Source organism: Erinaceus europaeus, chromosome 3, assembly GCF_950295315.1.
Source record: "Erinaceus europaeus chromosome 3, mEriEur2.1, whole genome shotgun sequence".
NCBI classification, from domain to species: domain Eukaryota; kingdom Metazoa; phylum Chordata; class Mammalia; order Eulipotyphla; family Erinaceidae; genus Erinaceus; species Erinaceus europaeus.
In genome coordinates, this window is record NC_080164.1 from 113414807 (window position 1) to 113436569 (window position 21763).

General features: G+C 41.6%; 1 protein-coding gene across 1 annotated transcript in view; it reads left to right on the top strand.

The window, feature by feature from the left end:
• The window catches only part of GPAT3 (glycerol-3-phosphate acyltransferase 3), a 63023-nt gene extending 44188 nt beyond the window's left edge, over positions 1-18835 (top strand). The window contains exons 7-12 of the mRNA XM_007525038.3: positions 8165-8280; positions 10043-10098; positions 10914-10999; positions 11936-12064; positions 13413-13492; positions 17393-18835. Of these exons, the coding sequence (XP_007525100.1) occupies positions 8165-8280; positions 10043-10098; positions 10914-10999; positions 11936-12064; positions 13413-13492; positions 17393-17504 (579 nt within the window). The 3' untranslated portion in view covers positions 17505-18835. The remainder of the gene's footprint in view (positions 1-8164; positions 8281-10042; positions 10099-10913; positions 11000-11935; positions 12065-13412; positions 13493-17392) is intronic.
• The last annotated feature ends 2928 nt before the right edge of the window (positions 18836-21763 follow it).

Below are 21763 nucleotides of genomic sequence, written 5' to 3' on the forward strand. Positions count from 1 at the left end.
AGAAGGCAGCTCAGTGCTGAATACAGGATGTGCACGTGTGAAGTCTTACACGCGCAATTCCAGGTGCTGCATGTGCCAGAGAGAATTCTGGTTTCTCTCTCTCACAAAGCAAATGGAAACTTTAAGAACTAGAAAGTCACTGACTTACACTGTCATAGCTTTTTTTTCTTCCTATTTTTTAAAATAAATATTTATTTTTGTTATTTTTTTATTTTTTAACCAAAGCACTGCTCAGCTCTGACTTACAGTGGTGTGGGGATTGAACCTGGGACTTTGGAGCCTGAGGTACAAGTGTCTCTTTGCAGAATAATTATGCTATCTACCCCCACTTTTTTTTTTCAAGATAGAACAGAGAGAAATTGAATGAGGACAGGGAGATAGAGAGAGGGAGAGAAAGATAGACACCTGCAGACCTACCTCACTGCTTTTGAAGTAGACCCCCTTGGAGGTGGTGAGCCAGATTCAAACCCAGGTCGTTGTGCTGGGTAATATGTGCAGTTAACTAGGTGTGCCACTGTCTGGTCCCCTGCCATAGTTATTTAAGCTATGTAATCCATGATTTAAAAAAAAAAAACAAAACAAACCAAAACAGCTATTATGGTTAAAGCTATAAACAATGATTTTTTTCTTTTATTTATTTATTTATTTTATTTTTTTTTTTATTAAAGAAAGGATTAATTAATAAAACCATAGGGTAGGAGGGGTACAACTCCACACAATTCCCACCGCCCAATCTCCGTATCCCACCCCCTCCCCCGATAGTTTTCCCATTCTCTAGCCCTCTGGGAGCATGGACCCAGGGTCATTGAGGGTTGCAGAAGGTAGAAGGTCTGGCTTCTGTAATTGCTTCCTCGCTGAACATGGGCGTTGACTGGTCGGTCCATACTCCCAGTCTGCCTCTCTCTTTCCCTAGTAGGATGGGTCTCTGGGGAAGCTGAACTCCAGGACATATTGGTGGGGTCTTCAATCCAGGGAAGTCTGGCCGGCATCCTGATGACACCTGGAACCTGATGACTGAAAAGAGAGTTAACATACAAAGCCAAACAGATTGTTGAGCAATCATGGACCCAAAGCTTGGAAAAGTGGAGAGGAAGTATTAGGGAGGTACTCACTGCAAACTCTAGTATACTTCTGCTTTCTTACTTTGGTGCCATACTCCAAACTCAGTCAATTTCTGCTTTGCGTTTCTACTTCTTCTTCTTTTTTTTTTTTTTTTTACATGCATAACATTCCCCAGATTCCCATTTAACAATACAACCTCCACTATTTCATTCATCATTTTTCATGGACCTGTATTCTCCCCACCCACCCACCCACCCCAGAGTCTTTTACTTTGGTGTAATACTCCAATTCCATTTCAGGTTGGACTTGTGTTTTCTCTTCTAATCTTGTTTTTCAACTTCGGCCTGAGAGTGAGATCATCCCATATTCATCCTTCTGTTTCTGACTTATTTCACTCAACATGATTTTTTCAAGGTCCATCCAAGATCGGCTGAAAACGGTGAAGTCACCATTTTTTACAGCTGAGTAGTATTCCATTGTGTATATATACCACAACTTGCTCAGCCACTCATCTGTTGTTGGACACCTGGGTTGCTTCCAGGTTTTGGCTATTACAAATTGTGCTGCCAAGAACATATGTGTACATAGATCTTTTTGGATGGATGTGTTGGGTTCCTTAGGATATATCCCCAGGAGGGGAATTGCAGGGTCATAGGGTAGGTCCATTTCTAGCCTTCTGAGAGTTCTCCAGACTGTTCTCCACAGAGGTTGGACCAATTGACATTCCCACCAGCAGTGCAGGAGGGTTCCTTTGACCCCACACCCTCTCCAGCATTTGCTGCTGTTACCTTTTCTGATGTGTGACATTCTCACAGGAGTGAAGTGGTATCTCATTGTTGTCTTGATTTGCATTTCTCTGACAATCAGAGACTTGGAGCATTTTTTCATGTGTTTCTCAGCCTTTTGGATCTCTTCTGTGGTGAATATTCTGTCCAAGTCCTCCCCCCATTTTTGGATGGGGTTATTTGTTGTCTTGTTGTTGAGTCTGTTAAGCTCTTTATATATGTTGGTTACTAAACTCTTATCTGATGTATGGCATAAACAATGATTTTTTAAAAATTTAATTTAATTTAATTTATTTACTTTAATGAGAGATCCAGAAAGATAGAAAGAGACTCAGCTCTGGCTTATGGTGGTACTGGGGATTGATTCTGGGACTTTGGAGCCTCAGGCATGAAAGTCTTTGCATAACTATTATGCTGTCTCCCCTGCCCCATAAACAGTGATCTTACTGAAATGTAGACATACTTGAACTGGATAGAACTTAAGTCAACTTATTTTTAAAAAAATATTTATTTATTTATTCCCTTTTGCTGCCCTTGTTATTTTATTGTAGTTGTTGCTATTGTTGTTATCATCGTTATTGGATAAGACAGCGAGAAATGGAGAGAGGAGGGGAAGACAGAGAAGGGGATAGAAAGACACCTGCAGACCTGCTTCACCACTTGGGAAGTGACTCCCCTGCAGGTGGGGAGCAAGGGGCTCAAACCAGGATCCTTACGCTGGTCTTTGTGCTTTGCACCACGTGTGCTTAACCCGCTGTGTTGCTGCCCGACTCCTAAGTCAACTCTTTCTAAACTCCCTGTAGTGTTTAATAGATCTTAGAGGAATTGAAATCTTCCTCTGTTTTTCTCCTACATCTCTTATCAGTCAACTCTATCTCCTTTCGGAGAGTTATGTGCACCTAAAAATCAAAAACCAGGGCTGGGTAATGGTGCACACATTACAGTGGTTGAGTGCGCACATTACAGTGCTCAAGGACCTAGGTTCAAGCCACCAGTCTTCACCTATAAGGGGAAAGCTTCACAAGTGGTAAAGCAGTGCTCAGATGTTTTTCCACCCCTCCTATTTCTCTCTGCCTCTATCTGATAAATAATTATCCTAGTAATAAATATTAGGGGGCCAAGAGGTGGCACAGCTGGTTAAATACACACCCTATAGTGCATAAGGACACAGATTCAAGCCCCCTGGCTCCCGCCTGCTGGGGGAAGCTTCATAAGTGTTGAAGCTGGGCTACAGGTATCTTTCTGTCTCTTTCCCTCTCTGTGTCTTCCCCTCCCATCTCACTTTCTCTATCCGATAACAAATAAATAAATACATAATTAAATAAAAGTAAAAAATAAGTATTAGAAAACAGACAAACAGTGGTCCTGGAGGTGGCACAGTGATAAAGCTTTGGACTCTCAAGCATGAGGTCCCGAGTTTGATCCCCGGCAGCACATGTGCCAGAGTGATGTCTGGTTCTTTCTCTCTCCTATCTTTCTCATAAATAAATAAATAAAATCTTTAAAAACAAAAGCTTAAAAAAAAAAAGAAAACAGACAAACAAAACTGAGTCTTTTAATAAAGGTCAAACAAGAAAGGCTGATGCTGACACCATGTTGTCCTCCTTGTTCTTGTCTACAGTCTTAGATTGGGGAAAAGCCACAACAAACCACAAAGCACCCAACAAAGTAAAATACTCCAGAAGACTTTTTATGTGGATAAGCCACATTTTGGCACTTCTTTATCTGTCCCCTCGAAAGACTTTCTGCTCTGTGTCTTCTCTATGTTCGAGTCAGGTATTCACCTATCTAGTATGAGGACTAGGGTGCTGTGCAAGGGACGTTAGGGAGTCCTCTTTTTTTTTTTTTTTTTAAGATTTTATTTATTTATTCATGAGGAAGATAGGAGGAGAGAGAAAGAACCAGACATCACTCTGGCACATGTGCTTCCGGAGATCAAACTCAGGACCTCATGCTTGAGAGTCCAAACCTTTACCACTGTACCACCTCCCGGACCACGGGAGTCCTCTTTTCATATCTGCTGCTGGTGGCTTGGGCTTCATTGAGAGCAGGTGGGTTTTGTTTTGCCCATCAGCTTTTGTGACTAAACCTTTGCATGCTTTTCTGGGATGGCATCTCTGGAGAACTGACGTTGGTTACATGTCAGCTGCAGGTTGGAGGTAGTGGTTGCAGGTACTAGTGCTAGTATTTTAATGCTGCTGGGTTATGCAATCATTAATTGGGTTTTAAAGGCCTTTGTTTTTTTTTTTTAAAATTGTTTTTATGTAGTCCCATTGATTTGTTTTTGATTAAGTCTTCTTTGCAATTGGGTTTGTGTCATCAAGGATACCCTTGAGGTTTGGGTGGGAAAGTGTTCCAACAATATTTTCCTCTAAATATTTGATAGTTTCTGGTCTAACATCCAGGTCCTTGATCCATTTGGAGTTGATCTTTGTTTCTGGTGAGAGGCTTTAGAATTTCGTTATTATTTTTTCTAAATATTTACTTACTTATTTATTTATTTATTTATTTTACTATCTTCATTTTGGATAGAGACAGCCAGAAATCAAGGGGGAAGGGGCAGGGTAGAGAGAGAGAGAGACCTACAGCTCTGCTTCACCTCTCTTCCTTCTGCATGTGGAATACTTTTTTTTTTCTTAAAGGCAACAGTGAAAAATCTCATGCCCAGGTATTTTCTTCCTTCCTTCCTTCCTTCCTTCCTTCCTTCCTTCCTTCCTTCCTTCCCTCCCTCCCTCCCTCCCTCCCTCTCTTTCTTTCTTTCTTTCTTTCTCTTTCTTTTTTGACTTATAGTTTCAAGGTAAATTACTAGAAAGGGAGTTACTGAGGGGCCGGCCATGTTACAGTGTGCAAGGAGCTGGGTTTAAGTCCCCTGTCCTCACCTGCAGAAGGAAGAAAGCTTCACAAGTGGGGAAGCAGTGCTGCGAGTGGTTTCTCCCTTCCTTCCTTCCTTCCTTCCTTCCTTCCTTCCTTCCTTCCTTCCTTCCTTCCTATCTTCCTCCCACCCCCATCCCCCTCCCTCTCTCCCTCTTTCCCTCCCTCTTCCCCTTCCCTCTTCCCCTTCCCCTCTCCCTCTTCCCCTTCCCTCTCAATGTTTTTCTATTTATAGCAAATAAAGTGTAAAATGAGAAAGGGGGTTATTGAGTTGATTGGTAAATGTTTATGTCTTTTAGATAGATATTGCTAAATTCCTTTCCCTGGATGTCATAACTTCCCCAGCCCAAACAAGGTATGGCAGTGTGGGCGTGCTTTGCCTGGACTTCAGTGCATTGTCAAGCTTTTGAATCTTTGTCAGTCTGTTAGGTGAGAAATGTCAGTTCATTGTGGTCTGCATTTCTTTTATCTCTACTAACTTGAAGGAACTTTTTTTAAAAAAAATTTATTCATAAAAAGAAAACACTGGTGGTCTGGGAGGTGGCACAGTAGCTAAGTCACTAGACTCTCAAGAATGAGGTCCTGAGTTCCATCCCCAGCAGCACATGTACCAGAGTGATAGCTGGTTCTTTCTCTCCTCCTTTCTTTCTCATAAATAAAATAAATAAATAAATAAATAAATTCTTTTTTAAAAAAAAGGAAACACTGACAAAAACCATAAGATAAGAGGGGTACAGCTCCACACAATTCCCACCACCAGAACTCTGTATCCTATCGCATCCCCTAATAGCTTTCCTATTTTTTATCTTTCTGGGAGTATGGACCCAGGGTCATTATGGTGTGCAGAAGGTGGAAGGTCTGGTTTCTGCAATTGCTTGGACATGGGCATAGGCAGGTCCATCCATACTCCCAGCCTGTCTGTCTCTTTCCCTAGTGAGGTGGGACTCTGGGGAAGGGGTAGCACCAGGACACATTGGTGTGGTTGTCTGTCCAGGGAAGTCCGGTTGGCATCATGGTAGCATGTGGAACCTGGTGGCTGAAAAAAGAGTTAACATATAAAGCCAAACAAATTGTTGACTAATCATGAACATAAAGGCTGGGATAGTTCAGTTGAAGATTTGGGGGTCTCCCTTTTGTAGATAGTTAGTAGGCCTATTTTAGTTATATTCCAAAGGTCCCATGACTATACTAGTGGGTTTTTTTTAAATATTTTATTTATTTATTAATGAGAAAGATAGGAGGAAAGAGAGAAAGAACCAGATATCTTTCTGGTACATGGGCTGCTGGGGATTGAACTCAGGACTTCATGTTTGAGAGTTCAACGCTTTATCCACTGTGCCACCTCCTGGACCATGACTATACTAGGTTTTTTTTTTTTTTTTTTTTTCTTTTCTGAGCCTGACATCTGATATACAGGTGGATCCAAGTTATAGTCTGGGGAGATGATATCATGGCTAGAAAAAGAAAAAAGGACCAGAAAGCTGGATTAGGGAAGAAAGTAGCTTCCAAATATGGGAACGCCGTATAAGTATTGTTGACTGTAAACCTCATCGATTTGATCTGATCTGGGACCCATATTCAGCTTAGGAGCCTATGTGACCTCTGCATTCCTGTAGGTCTGAGCTTACATTCTGTGGTAAGGAGTAGGAACATTCCAAGCTGCCCCAATTTAAGGACCCATCTTCCTCAGGTGGAACATAGAGTATGTTGTCCAGCCTCCCTTCGGAGGATGGAACATTCTCTACTGTTGTTGATTCACATTAAGGGTAAGCTCCTATGGGGCCCCACAGATGGGTCTATTGTGTTTTTCCTGATAAAGATGACCAGTAACAATGGAGAGAGGATCTATTCAAAGACTAGGTCCATCATGTCTGTTTGGGAATCCCGGGACTCCCTGAATAGGGCCCCAGCTGATGGGGTGGCCTGATAGTGACTAAAGGGTCATCATTAAAGTATGCCAGTCTCTTGCCCTTATTCAGCTTTTGCGGTCCTTACTTTGATAAGGTTAGCTTTGGAGTAACTGAGGGAAGTATAATAGGAAGTAGGTGAGGAGGGTATCTAAGTCTAAGTAGAAACTATTTCATTAGGAACTTTATGGTGTCTTTTTAGTTCTTTCTACTTGCTTGCTGCATATACTGACTCACTGCAGATTATTGTGCACTTTTGCTTTCAGGTAAATATTTTGCCCTAATTTATGGACATGTGAACATATGCTCTAATCTCATGGGACCTGATCTATATCTAGGTTTTGGGACTTTGTTAGGAAGTGAACCACCAGAAATGGAATTAGAGAATCCTATGAGAAAGGAAAAGTCTTACACAAATGATGAGGCTAGTGGGTTGACATTTCATGCTGACATCTCTGGACACATTCTGAAGCATGCTGAGGTGGTACCAGTTGTGTTGATTAAGTTGGGATCAGCAGATGCACTATCATTTGGTATGAATTGAGAGAAGCATGGAACAAAGTGAGCTCCACCCTAGAGGTTCCAGGATTGGGGCTATAATAAAATTATTTGGCAATTGGGTTAACTTTGAAAATCCCATTGTTAGGATTTGCTGTGTCATACACAACATCACCATATTTATGTCTTTTGACATTATATATAGGTGTGTCTTATGCAGTAATGCCACCAGTTACTTCTGTTCTCCCTGGTCTAAGCTTTTAGGAGAGTCAACATTTCAAAAACTCAGCCTATGGTCTGTGCATTAAAAAGTTTGAGATATTCAATCAAGTTTCCCCCTCTCATATTAATTAGTGATTTATATGACCACAAGTTAATAGGAATGTACATAAACACCATTCTCACTACCAAAAGACTGTCCCATCCCATTCTCTCCCTTCTCTCCCCCCCTTCCCCATGATACTGAGCATCCATCCTCACCCTCTACCCAGAGGACCTTTACTCTTTTTTTTTTTTTTTAATATTCCCTTTTGTTGCCCTTGTTATTTTATTGTTGTAGTTATTACTGTTGTTGTTATTGATGTTGTCGTTGTTGGATAGGACAGAGAGAAATGGAGAGAGGAGGGGAAGACAGAGAGGGGAAGAGAAAGAAAGACACCTGCAGACCTGCTTCACCACTTGTGAAACGACTCCCCTGCAAGTGGGGAGCCAGGGGCTCGAACCAGGATCTTTACACCAGTCCTTTGTGCCACCTGTGCTTAACCTGCTGCACTACCTCCCAACTTCCAGGACCTTTAGTCTTTTAAGGCCAGATAGTGCAGTAACATAGTTTAGCAGCTAAAAGTACTGCCAAAGAAAATCCTTTGCTTGCTTGGTCACTTATGTCCTTTGGACATACAAGAAGTTCAGCCAATAGAATGCCGCCAATGTTTTCTTTGAATGAGGGATAGGAAACTTCTGGTGATAAAAAAGTGAAATATTGCAAGATGTTTCTTTGGACACCTATGCCTCTACATTTTTTTTTTTTAATACAATTTCTAGGTGGGCCAGGTTCATGGTGGATTGATGGGAATTATTCAGAGAGCTATGGTTAAGGCTTGTCCACATGTCTGGTTTGAACGCTCAGAAATGAAGGATCGACACCTAGTAACTAAGAGGTAAGCAGTTGCATTACCCAGTATTCATTGGGGTAGCAAAAAGCTGTTAACTCTTGAGCTTCCTGCCAGAGAGGATTAAGTACTAAAGTCTGAAACTAAAATGCGGAGCTCTGTTTGTGGCTGCATTTTTTTTTCTCCTGGTGAATCACTGTCTTAGGTAGTTGTAAAACAATTAGTTATATAGTCATAGTGGGGTCTGAAATGAAGTCAGAAGGCTCATTAAGTCTGCATTGCAATGATTTGGGCACAGTCCAATCACTGAATAATCAAAGCTAAAGGTGACTTACCTGGAAGATTAAACATTTGGTAACTGTTTGCTGAACAGCTGCTTAGGTCTTTGCCGAATGTCCTTACAGTCCCATAGTTATAGTAAGTCTAGCTTGACAGAGACAGAGCTACTGCTCTTTATGCAACAGAGAAAGAACCTCCCTGTTTGAACCAAGACCAGCTCCCAGAAACCCTTTTTTTTTTTTTTTTTTTTTGGACAAAGCGGCTTTTGACCTGAGACCTTTAATTAATTAATTAACTAATCAATTAATTAATTTATTTTAACCAGAGCAATTTTCAGTTCTGGTTTATGGTGGTGCAGGGGATTGAATCTGGGATTTTAGAGCCTCAGGCATGAGAGTCTCTGCATAACCATTATGCTATCTAACACCCCCCCCCCCCCCATTTTAAATGTTTTAGAAAGAACTATGACCATATGGTATGTATTCAAAAGGAAATTTCTCTCCAAGTCTTCTTGTACTTACTAGTCACAGGTACATGGGCCCAGCACCTGTTGTCCCATTCTTCCATGAGGACCTGAGAGGACAGGGTGAGCGGGGTATGCACCTCCAGCACAGGACTCGGAGTTCTTGTCATAGCACTATCTAGACTTTTTTTTTTTTTGCCTCCAGGGTTATTTCTGGGCCTCAGTGCCTGCACCATGAATTCACTGCTCCTGGAGGCCTTTTTTTTTTTTTTCTTTTTTTTGTTGCCCTTGTTGTTGTAGCCTTGTTGTGGTTATTATTGTTGTTGTTGATGTCGTCTGTTGTTGGATAGGACAGAGAGAAATGGAGAGAGGAGGGGAAGACAGAGGGGGGGAGAGAAAGATAGACACCTGCAGACCTGCTTCACCGCCTGTGAAATGACTCCCCTGCAGGTGGGGAGCCGGGGGCTCGAACCGCGATCCTTATACTGGTCTTTGTGCTTAACCAGCTGCGCCACCATCCAACCCCCTATCTAAACATCTTTTTAAAGAGTAGCCAGAAGACATTTAGAACCACTCATTTTTTGAAACAAGAGAAACTAAGATAGAGTAAATATCAGATAGGAAGAGAGAGAGTCAGAACCAGAGGGGGAAAGACTTCTCAGCACTAAAGTTTCCTTCGGCACAGTGGAGACTGAAATAACACTTGGGTCATACTCCTGTCAGAGCAGACACATTATCCAGGCAAGCTATTTCACTGGGCCTATTTTTAAATTTTCTAAGAAAAGTGCCAACTTGGACCCCAGGAAGTGGTGCAGTGCCTCAGTGCATGAGGCCGGGCACCGCATGTGACAGAACAATACCCTGACCTCTGTTTCTAAAGTTTTTTTTATGAAAAGGGGAGCAAAAGTTAGTTTGTTTCCCTTCCTTACACACCTTATTTTGGTTGTCCTTTTTTTGTTTTTCAGTTATATTTGTGCTAGCAGAATGTTAAAAAAAAAAAAAAAAAGTACCAGAGTTTCCATCTGCCTTTGTAAAGGTAGAATTTTGATCGTTTATTTTATTTCACAGATTAAAAGAACACATTTCTGATAAGAAAAAATTACCTATATTGATCTTTCCTGAAGGTAAGAAGCAGCACTGCTTGCATCTCAGGCTGTAGCTGATTTTTATTATTTTTTTTTCCTCCCCAAACTTGAGTATTGCTCTCTTGAGGAAATGTTTAATGACAGGATTGCTGCTATCTCTGTGATACATTTCCACAAGGTAGGGTCAAGCTGTAGTTGACACAACAAGCACCAAAAGTCCCTGAGGAGTTGGATTCTTCTAGAATTGTCATTCTTAGTCCTACTCTCTGCTTTCTTATAGGAAGAGGATGGTCTTTGAGCTAGTCAGTCCCTGTTTTTTGTTTTTGTTTTTGCCACTACAGTTATAGATGGGACTCAGTGCCTGCAAGACTCCAACACTTTAGTCAGCTCTAGATAAAGGGCAAGAGACTTATCTATCTATCTAGATAAATCTTGGGGTGGGGAAAGAATGACAGGGCAACACCACTTCCCCACTGGTGAACCTCTCAGCCCTTCACCCAACAGGCCTCCCCATGTAGTGTTCTGGACCTTGAACATAGATTATTATGCATGTGTACTCACCCCCCCCTTCCCTTCTTCCTTCTCTCTATCCCTCCATTTCTTTCCTTCCTTCCTTCCTTTTTTCTTCATTTCCTTCTTTCCTTTTCTTTTTTTCTTTTAGATGTGGAGATCATGTTACCTTTGTTATTAAGCCTGTGTAGACTTGTTTAACTACTACTACTAAATCAGGAATAGATATGAGAAATGATAATACAATGTTTATAAATTTGAATACATTAAATTGTTGTCTACTAGAATAATGTTTTTTTAACCTAAAAAAATTCACACATGCACACCCTCCCCTTCCATGGCAGGAACTTGCATCAATAATACTTCAGTGATGATGTTTAAGAAAGGCAGCTTTGAAATTGGAGGAACCATACATCCTGTTGCAATTAAGGTAACACGACAGTGCCCTCCCTCATCCTCCCAAATAAACAACAACAGCAGAGCCTTAATAAGCTTTATTTCATGGGGGTGGGGCAGTAGTGCAGTGGGTTAAGCACATGTGGCACAAAGCGCAAGGATCCCGGTTCAAGCCCCCGGCTCCTGACCTGCAGGGGAGTCACTTCACAAGTGGTGAAGCTGGTCTGCAGGTGTCTATCTTTCTTTCCCCCTCTCTGTCTTCCCCTCCTCTCTCCTATCCAACAATGACGACATCAACAACAAGAATAACTACAACAACAATAAAAAAACAAGGGCAACAAAAGGGATAATAAATAATAATAGTAAAAATTTTTTAAAAAGAAACTTTATTTCACAATAATTTTAAATTAAAATTATTGCAAGATTAAGGAACAGCAGGATACTCTTTACTGAGAGTCACCATTTGATTACATCTTGCCCTGTCATTCTCTAGGTGGGTGTCTATTATTACTATTTTTTTATTGCCACCAAGGTTGTCTTTTGGACTTGGTACCTGTATGACAAGTCTACCATTCTCAGTGGCCATGTTTTCCTTTTTATTTCATAAAAGAAAAAGAAATTGAGAAAGGAGGAGAGAGAGAAAGTTACAGATCAGCTTAACCAATCAAAGATTCTCCCTATAGATGGGGCCTGGGGGCTTGAACCAGAATCTTTGAGCATGGTAATGTGTCAACCTCCTTTCCAACTAAGTGGGAAGATTGGCATTTAATTGTAGCCTACATTGCTTTGTGGCTCTAGATACTGAAAGTGTACTGTCTTGGTTGGCTTTTTAGATAATTTCTGTCAAATGAAATGCCATCTTTTAGAGTGTGGTAGTGATGTTTGAGGTCACATTGTGAGTACTATCATGGGTAAAATAAGCTATCACTTGAATTAGAACTGTTATGCATTCTCTTTCCTTTCCTTCTAGTACAACCCTCAGTTTGGTGACGCCTTTTGGAATAGTAGTAAATACAACATGGTGAGCTACCTGCTTCGAATAATGACCAGCTGGGCCATCGTCTGTGATGTGTGGTACATGCCTCCCATGACCAGAGAGGTATTTCACAGATAATGGATGATCTTTGGTGCTTTATCTAATCAGTTCAAGGCCAAGGAACCTTTACCTGAAAATGCAACCATCTTTCTCTTATCAGCAAAAACTGGACTTCCTTTCTGCTTTCTCAGCAAATGAGCCATTTTTTTAAAAAAATTCATTTTGTTCTGTTTGGATCAGTTCATTTTGAGATCAGCAGATAGTTCACACTTCAAAGCATACTTCTGCCTTGCGAGAAGACCCATTTAAGTTCCAGCACTGCATGGGAGCACCATGGACAGCACCAGGGGGAAGCTCTCCAAATAGTGGAGTAGGGCTGGGGTAGCTCTCTCTGTCTTTCTCTGACTCTCGTTTCCTTTCTCACTCTCTCTCTAAAATAAAAAGAATAAAAAGTCGGGGGCTTGGCGGTAGCACAGCAGGTTAAGTGCACATGGTGTCTAGCACCGGGACTGACATAGGGATCCTGGTTCGACACCCTTGCTCCCCACCTGCAGGGAGGTTGCTTCACAAGTGGTGAAGCAGGTCTGCAGGTATCTGTCTTTCTCTCCCCCTCTCTGTCTTCCCCATCTCTCTTGATTTCTCTCTGTCCTGTTCAACAGCAATAACAATAATAACAACTTGGCCAAAAAAAAAAAAATGGGGAGTGGGGAGAAATGGCCTCCAGGAGCAGTGGATTTCTGGTGCAGGCACTGAGCCCCAGTGATAACCCTGAAGGCAAAAAAAAAAAAAAATCCAGCCCAACATAGTAGAATTACATATGCATAAAGTCCAGGCACAAACAAATCAGGCCAATTTCCTTTTGGAGACTCTTCTCCATAGTAACATTTGCAGTTGTTCTTGGTTTATTGTGGAATGTTGTATTTGGGGTAAAATCAGTAAGTAATATAGTAAATACATGTGCATGATGAAATTTTATTTTCTTGATGGAACAAATGAAATTTTCAAGCATCAAGAATAGACCATGCTTGGCAGCCAGGTGGTAGTACACTGGATTAAGCACACATAGTAAGAATAGAACATGCTTAAGTAGAGGCCACGTGGTAGTGCACCTAATTCAGAACACATTACAGTGCACAAGGAACCAAATTCAAGCCTCTGGCTCCCACTTGCAGGGGAGAAAACTTGATAAATAATGCAACAGTCCTGCAGGTGCCTGTCTCTCCCCCTTTCTAGCTGTCATTTTCCTCTCAGCTTCTCACCGTCTCTACCAAATAAGTAAATAAAAATGTTTAAAAAAAATACTTGAGCTAAAATGTAAATTTTAAAGCAAATTTAAATGGTTTTTGAGACATTTTGTAGTCTTGTTTAAAATCTCTATAGACAAGATATACTTGTAATTTTTTTTTTCTAGGAAGGGGAAGATGCAGTTCAATTTGCTAATAGAGTTAAATCTGCTATTGCTGTCCAAGGAGGACTGACTGAACTTCCATGGTAAGGAAATACTCAAATACCATCAGTTTTTTAAATTAAAATATTGTAGACTTGTGCTGTCCAGGAGGTAGCACATTGAGTAAAATGATGGCACTCTCAAGCATAAAGTCCCAAGTTTCATCTGTGGCATCACATGTGCCAGAGTGATGTTATGGTTCTCTCTTTCTTGCTGTCATAAACAAACAAAAAAATCTCTAAAAAAAAAAAAAATCATAGACTAGTGGCTTCAATAAACGGACTGCACAAATAGTGGAGGATAAGTCAGCCACTGGACAGACCCCTGATCAGCTTGAGGTAAACAGAATCTGTTTTCAAAGGACTTTATTGGCCAGAGACATAGCTCACTTGTTTAGGGCACTGCTTTGCCCTGTGACAACCTGGATTTGAGTCTAGCCACCACTGCACTGAAAGAAGTTTTGGTGCTGTGGTCTCAGCACATCTCTCTCTCTTTCCTTTTGTGTCTCTATCCTAAACAGAAGAAAAAAGAAAGGACTTCACAATCTTTCAGTTTCCTTTGTCAAGCCATATAGAATTTTATTTTATTGTTTTAGTTAATGTAATAATGAGAGAGTGAACCAGAGCATCATTCTGACCTCTGTAGAATGAGTGATCAAACCTGTTGCAAACCTCATGCCTCTAAGTCCTGAGCTGTGCCTGCTACACCACCTCCCCAGCCACCAAGTTCAGTTGTACAACAGACAATGATTTCTACCTACTTCGCCCCTTCTCTACAGTGAACATAGGTGCATTGCCTTTCCACGTGTGTTTGCTGCTTTACAATAGAGTATGAATGTATGTGTCTAGGTTAGTTTTTTCCTTGATTTTTTTTTTTAAAAAGAAATGGTTTATTTTTATTTACTTATTGGATAGAGATAGTTAAGAGGGAAAGGGAGGTAGTGAGAGGGATGGAAAGATATCTGCAGCACTGCTTCACTGCTTGTGAAACTCCCCCTACCTGTAGGTAGAGACTGGGAGCAGCACTTGGGATGGAGAATTGTGTAAAAGTAACGTCAGAATGTGCCTGGGAAGTAGCCCAGCTGGTAGAACATTGGGCTTGAGTGTTTGATGTTACTGGTTTGATTCCTGGTACTAGAGTGGTGATACCCTCCCTCTCTGTCTCTTTCTTTTTTCTCCTCCTCCTTTCCCCCCTCCCTCCCTCCATATCCAACTTGTGTGAACTCTCGGATATAATAAATTTTTTAAAAACATTTTTAAAATATTTATTTATTTTCCCTTTTGTTGCCCTTGTTTTTCTCTTTTCATTGTTGTTGTTATTGATATCATTGTTGTTAGATAGGACAGAGAGAAATTGAGAGAGGCAGAGAGAAAGATAGACACCTGCAGACCTACTTCACCACCTGTGAAGCAACTCCCCTGCTGGTGGGGAGCTGGGGCTTGAACTGGGACCCTTACTCCGGCCTTGCGATTCACAGCAACTGCACTTAACCCGCTGCACTACTGCCCGGCTCCCTCGACTCCCGAAAACATTTTTTATAGATGCACAACCAGAATGCTCAAGGGCAAACTTTGACTTGATTTAAGTTATTTCCTTGTATTGTTCAAAGAAGCAAAGGCACGCAAAGACCTTCTACCCCACGCAGGTCTGTTTCCTCATCATCCTGGGCAACGTTTAAAGATCCACATGCTCTGAGTTCAGGAATGCTGCTTATAGATGCCTTACATTGTCTATCTTGACCTGGACCTCAGTAAATGAGGGAGGACTCAGTTCTTTGTCTTTCCTTATTTCTTGTCTCGTCTCTTCCTCCAGTCTTATCTCATCTTCCTTCCTTATTTCTTACTATTTAGAGGTTGGCTCATTTGGAAAAGGCTCTTGTGGACAGTTCTGGAAACTCAATGTCAATTTGTAACCTTGTTCCATGATATTTTCTTTCCCCCACCCTGTGGCAGACTGGTGAACCACAATCTGCCTTTAAGTTGAGGATGTGTGGTGAACTGTGCCCTGAATTTGACTCCAGAGCCCAAAACACAGGCATGTCAGGCCAGCTTCTGCCTTTGCAGCATTGAGTCCACCAGCTAACCTATGATCCATTCATCTTAGAAAGCTGCTGATAAACTTTCGTGCTCAAGCTGGGTTAAAATTAAACAAGCATAGTAGAAAGTAAGCAAGTTGTCAGTTAATGCACTCTGAACAGTTAAATCAAAAATATTAAGAATAGGAAACAGGGAGTGCCCTCAAGAGCCCAGTCTCCTCCTGGTGATACCAGTTATTTCCTTGTGTTGTTCAAAGAAGCAAAGGCACGCCGACACCTCCTGCCCCAGACAGGCCTGTGTCCTCACCACCCTGGGCAGAGTTCAAAGATCCACATGGTCTGGCTTCAGGAATGTTGCTTATAGAGACAGTGTGTTGGTTGAATGCAACCTGTGATTGTGTTTTGCTTTATTCTGAGCCTGTTTTGCTTATAATGGGTACTGTTTTGAACCAAATATAACTTGTTAGGCATATGTTTGATTAATGATTAATGAAGTCATTTACCTTGAAGGTATCTACACACATATGTACAGTACCCTGACTTCTTGTGTACATACTTAGAATGGTCTTCTAGTAGGACAGAGGTCCACTGGTGAAGAAAAACAAGTGGTCCGGGAGGTGGTGCAGTGGATAAAGTGTTGAACTCTCAAGCTATGAGGTCCTGAGTTCAGTCCCCAGCAGCACATGTACCAGAGTGATGTCTGGTTCTTTCTCTCCTCCAATCTCTCTCATTAATAAATAAATAATAAAATATTTTTTAAAAAAAGAAAAAACAAACAAAAAAAACAGTATCTTGGTTTTTTTTTGGGGGGGGGGCGGGGTGTGGAAGGTAGGCAAATAATCTTAATTTAAGCACACTGGTCAAAAAGCTGCCCTAACTTAAAGAAGCAACTCCCCTGCAGTTGGGGAGCCGGGGGCTCGAACCAGGATATGTTGGTCCTTGTGCTTCATGCCAAGTGCACTTAACCCACTGTGCTACTGCCCGATTCCCAACATAATCTTTTTAAATGTTTATAAAATATACCACCAACCAGTCACAGGCCCCCCCACCTCCTCCTCCTTCTGTGTTGTTTTCTCTTGGTAACCCCCATTCTGCTGTCACAAACTAGGGGTCTATATCTGTTCTCTGTGAAATTATACACTCTATTTCCCTTTTTAAATTTTTATTATCTTTATTTATTTATTGGATAGAGGTAGCCAGAAATTGAGAGGGAAGGGGGAGATATAGAGGAAGAGAGACAGAGAGACACCTATAGCTCTGCTCCACCACTCTCAAAGCTTTCCCCCTGCAGGTGGGAACTGGGGGCTTGAACCCAGGTCCTTGCACACTGTAACATGTGTGCTAAACTAGGTGTGCCACCACCCAGCCCCCTACACTCTTATTTCTCTTTCTGACCTATTTTATGGTTCAGTTTTAAGACCTTCCCAGCACCCCCCCCCCCACCTCAGCTACTTATATTATTTAAAAATTTGGTCAAGAATGAGAGATTGTTCCTTCCTCAGAATGATGGATATAGTGGATAGTGTTAGTGGCTGGGGCCAGAGACTCAACCCAGGGCCTTTTTGCACCCCAGCCCACCTTCTCACCCCACTGCTGGCCAGCTTCTGGTGGTACAGCATATCATATCACACACATACTGATCAGGGGCTCTTTGAAATCATGGCTGGAGTCACTTTTACAAATATATTTTCATTTTTTAATTATGATAAAGACAGAATTGAGGCAGGGGAAGCGGAAGAGTGACACCTGTAGCACTGTTCCACTGCTTGTGAAACCTCTTCCCCTCTGCCTGTAGGGACTGGGGCCTTGAACCCTGGTCCTTGGATGTAGTAATTTGTGTGATTTACCAATTGTATACCACCTGAGCCCTGCTGGAGTAACTTTTCTTTCTTTGCCTTTTGCTTCCCAGGGATGGAGGGCTAAAGAGAGCAAAGGTGAAAGACACTTTTAAGGAAGAGCAGCAGAAGAATTACAGCAAGATGATTGTGGGCAATGGTTCTCTCAATACAGAATCGGACTGAAATGCTGTCCAGGAGTTACAACTTGGCTTCCAAGAACTAGCTTTTACGGATGGAATCTGGTGTTTTGTTTTTGATTTTCTTTTCTTCCTTTCTTCTCTCTCTCTCTCTCCCCCTCCCCCTCTCCCTCTTTCTCTCTCTGGCTGTCTCTTTCTTTCTTTCTCTCTCTCTCTCTCTCTCGCTGTCTCTCTCTCTTTCTCTCATGGGTGGGGGGGCATTATTTTGTCTTACTGTTTTTGTTTTTTATTGTTGATCTTTTCTACAGAATGATTGCCTCTACCTCTTTACACCAGAGGTGGACCCACAGTGCCCTTTTTGGCTTTTGTTGTGATAACATGAGCCAGATGAATTGTCAGGTGGTTCACCGACTTTAAATGGATTCTGCCTTTTGTAAAAATGATTGTGCCCAGTGCTGACCAAATGGAATGTTTGCACAGGGAAGTGTTTCTAAAGCACTTTTGGAACTCATTGGCCTGGCGATTCTCAAACACACAAAAAATAGCCCCAAATTCCTTTTCTGATTTGTTCTGTCATTCACTTTCCTCCCACTCCCTTCAGTCCCTAAACAGAAGCCTGACACACTGGTTACTGTCAAGGTTATGCTCTGCTGTAGAGTTGGAAGAAAAATAATTGGAGGACGGTGTTTGGGAGAGAACACATCTTGGTAACTGCTAGGTCTGAAAGGGAAAGGAACCAAAGAAAAGTGAGTCAAGTGTAGGTAGGGTGTGTGTGTGTGTGTGTGTGTACAGCTTTTCATTGTTCTTGTTTGTATGAGTCAAGTGTAGTTAGGGTGTGTGTGTGTGTGTGTGTGTGTGTGGTGTGTGTGTGTGTGTGTGTGTGAAGACACATTTTAGCCAGATACAGCTTTTCATGGTTCTTGTTTGTATGCTAAAGAGCCATACCTGGTGCTTCTCCTACCTGCTAGTTGTTTGAGTTTATAGCCATGTTTTCAAACAGGAAGCACTTTTTCCTACAGCAAAGACACATCAAATCACATTGAGTGTCCTCCTCAGGCTTGGGAATGGGTAGAAAGATGCGGTGCAGCCCCTCTCCCCGCACTCCTTTGTTCTTTTCAGAACCTTCCCAATTTCTTAAACAAAAACATCAGTGGCAGAATTACCTTTTGGAAACTGAGCCTTCATTTCTTTTCTTTTTTTTTTTTTTTAAAGGGGGAAATATAAGTATCTCCCAGCTTCATGCAGTATAAGCAGTGCTTGATAGCAATACAGCACCATCACAAACACTGAGAGTATTATCTCTCTTCTGGTAACCATGGTACAGAATGTGAAACTGTCTTAAGGTGGAAATGAATAAATTCTATATTTCTAAATGTGTTTCTGCTTGATTTTCTCCCTCACTGTCCTATCCCTTCTGGTATAAATGTTGTGTTATTATAAGCAAGGAGTGTTTTAAACATAATTTTTATTTATCAATGAGAAGAGGAAGGAAGAGAGAACCAAAGCATTGCTGTGGCTTTTGTGATGCAGGGCCTCAAATTTGCAAGTCTGCTGCCTGCTCATTGTGTCATCTGCTGGGTGCATCAGGGATTAATTTTTATTAAACATAGATTTTGTTGACCTGAAATATCTGGGAGATGAGAACATGGACTGTAGTGGTTAGGATTTTGTGTTTAATTTTTTTGTAGCCTAGTTACCTGGACTCTGACTTTGTGAACTTTGTCTCAAACAAGTCGCAGACTTCAGTTACTATGCAGATGAACTGTGGCTGCTATCTCTGAGTTGATCCAGGTGAACCTGTACAGCACCAACACAGTGTGTGTTCTTATCAAGTTAGATGGACTTGGTCCCAGAAAGGAAATCTGCAATTGGATCATCTTTGTGTGTAGCTCTTCTGTTGGTCTTACCACTTTTGTTCCGTTTGTTTTTGCGTAAAGTCTTGCCCTGCAAAACTCTCCTGAGATTGAGCTTGATTGAAAAGCCAGAAAATCCAGTCTGGGTGGTGGCTGGTTAGGCACATGTATTGCCATGCACAAGAACCCAGGTTCAAGCCCCCATCCCCACCTGCAGGGGGAAAGCTTCACGAGTGGTGAAGCAGGGCTGAAGGTATCTCTGTCTTTCTCTCCCTCTCGATATCTCCCATTCCTTTTTAATTTCTCTCTGTCCTATCAGATAAATAAAGAAGAAAATCTGAGCTTATATGTTGAGGAAGACTTTCTGCCTTAAAGAGTAGTTTATTTGTATTCTATTACATAGCTTAGATTAATGCATTGATTTTATTAGTTTGTATCTAAGAGCATAGTGAGAGCAATAATGCTTTCCTGCTGTTTACTAGAAAAGCTGATGGTATTCAGTAGGAACTCAAGTTGGTCTTTGCTGTGTACATTTAGATTTCAATTTAAGGAATTTCCATTATTGAAAAGATGTTTTCAAAATGCAAATACTGCTCAGAATTGGTAATTGTAATGGTAGGCTGGATTGGTAAAAAAAATTCCATTAGAAAAACTTATTTATTTATTTATTTATTGCCTCCAGGGTTATATCACTGGGGCTTGGTGCCAGCACCACAAATTCACTTCTCCTGGCGGCCATTATTCCTTATTTTAATTAATTAATTAATTAATTTTTTGTTGGATAGGACAGAGAGAAATTGAGAGAGGAGGGGAGATAGAGAGGGAGAGAGGCAGAGCAACATCTGCAGACCTGTTTCATAGCTTGTGAAGCTACCCTCCAGCAGGTGGGGAGTCAGAGGCTCGAACCGGGATCCTTGAGTGGGTTCTTGCTCTTGGTACTATGTGCACTTAACACAGTGTGCCACTGCCTGGTCCCTGAAAAGTTTTTGTTGTTGTTTAACCAGAGGGGTGTAGCTATGGTTTCTGGGAGACAGGGGTTTGAAACTGAACCTCAGCTGCCTCAGACATGAAGACTTTTGTGCAAAGCTAGTACACTAGGTAAGCAGTCTAAAAAAAAAAGATTTTCTTTCTTTCTTTTTTTTTCTTTTAAACCTAGCCATTAGATTCACTGAATTTTGAGGTTTCCTTTTTTTTTAAAAAAAACACTACTCTTGAGGGATGAACAATAGAGAAGTTTCCAGTAGAGGGGATGGGGCACAGAACTCTGATGGAAACTGCTTGGAAATATACCCCTCTTATCTTGTGCCACCTGCGCTTAACCTGCTGCGCTACCCCCTGATTCCCACCCCTGTTATCTTGTAAATCAATATTAAATTTAAAAAATTCTACTCTGTGCTGGTGATACTTACAGACATCAAGTATTAGGAAGTATCAGTCCTGTGATGCACTAAGATTGGGTGAGCTGCCATGTTTGAAATAGAACATAATCTCAGAGCACGGGGAAATAAGGATTCTGGATCAGAGTTTGGTGCAAAGTTAGTCTTGAAAATTTTCCTGAATGAGCAGACTTCCAGGTGTATTCATCATGCTGATTTATCATGATTCCCTGGGTATGTGTACTCATGCCACATTTTGGGCACCCTGTTTATTTATTTTTTTAAATTAAAAAAAATTATTATCTTTATTGGATAGAGAGCCAGAAATCAAGAGGGAGGGGGGTGATAGAGAGGTAGAGAGACAGAGAGACACCTGCAGCCCTGCTTCACCACTTGTAAAGCTTTTCCCCCTGCAGGTGGGGACCAGGGGCTCAAACCCAGGTCCTTGCACATTGTGATACATGCGCTCAACCAGGTGCGCCACCACCTGGCCCCCTGGCCACCCTGTTTATATTTAACATATATGTGCAGGTCTGTTCTCTCACAAGTATAAACAATGTGATGTGGCCATCAGCCTGGCCTTCTGACCAGAGTTGCTCTCATGATCCAGAAATGGGGTGTTGCTGATGTCAAGGACTTTCTGCAGGGTCTGAGCAGCTAGTGACATGGAAGTGGGGCAAGCCTAAGAACTGGCATTGGAACTGAATATTATGTGTCCTAACAAGGGCACATAATATTCAGTTATGTGTAAGGACCCACAGCTTCAAGTTCCCCAGTCACCACACAGGCACACCATGCAAGAGGGAAAACTTCACATCTGGTGAAGCAGTGTTGTGGTGTTTCCACTTCTGTCTCATCTGCTAGCTGAAAGAGAAAAGACAAATTCACCTTGAGTGGTGGAATCATGCTGACGCCAAGCGATAGTGAAGTCTTGATTGGAGGGAGAGAGAGAGGATCGAACCTTAGGTTTCTGGGGTATCAGGTGTGCAAATTCTGTGCTCTGACCATATGAGGTAGGTTTCTAGAATTATATGTTTCAGGTACTTTAAAATACATATGGGGGGGGGGGAGTCGGG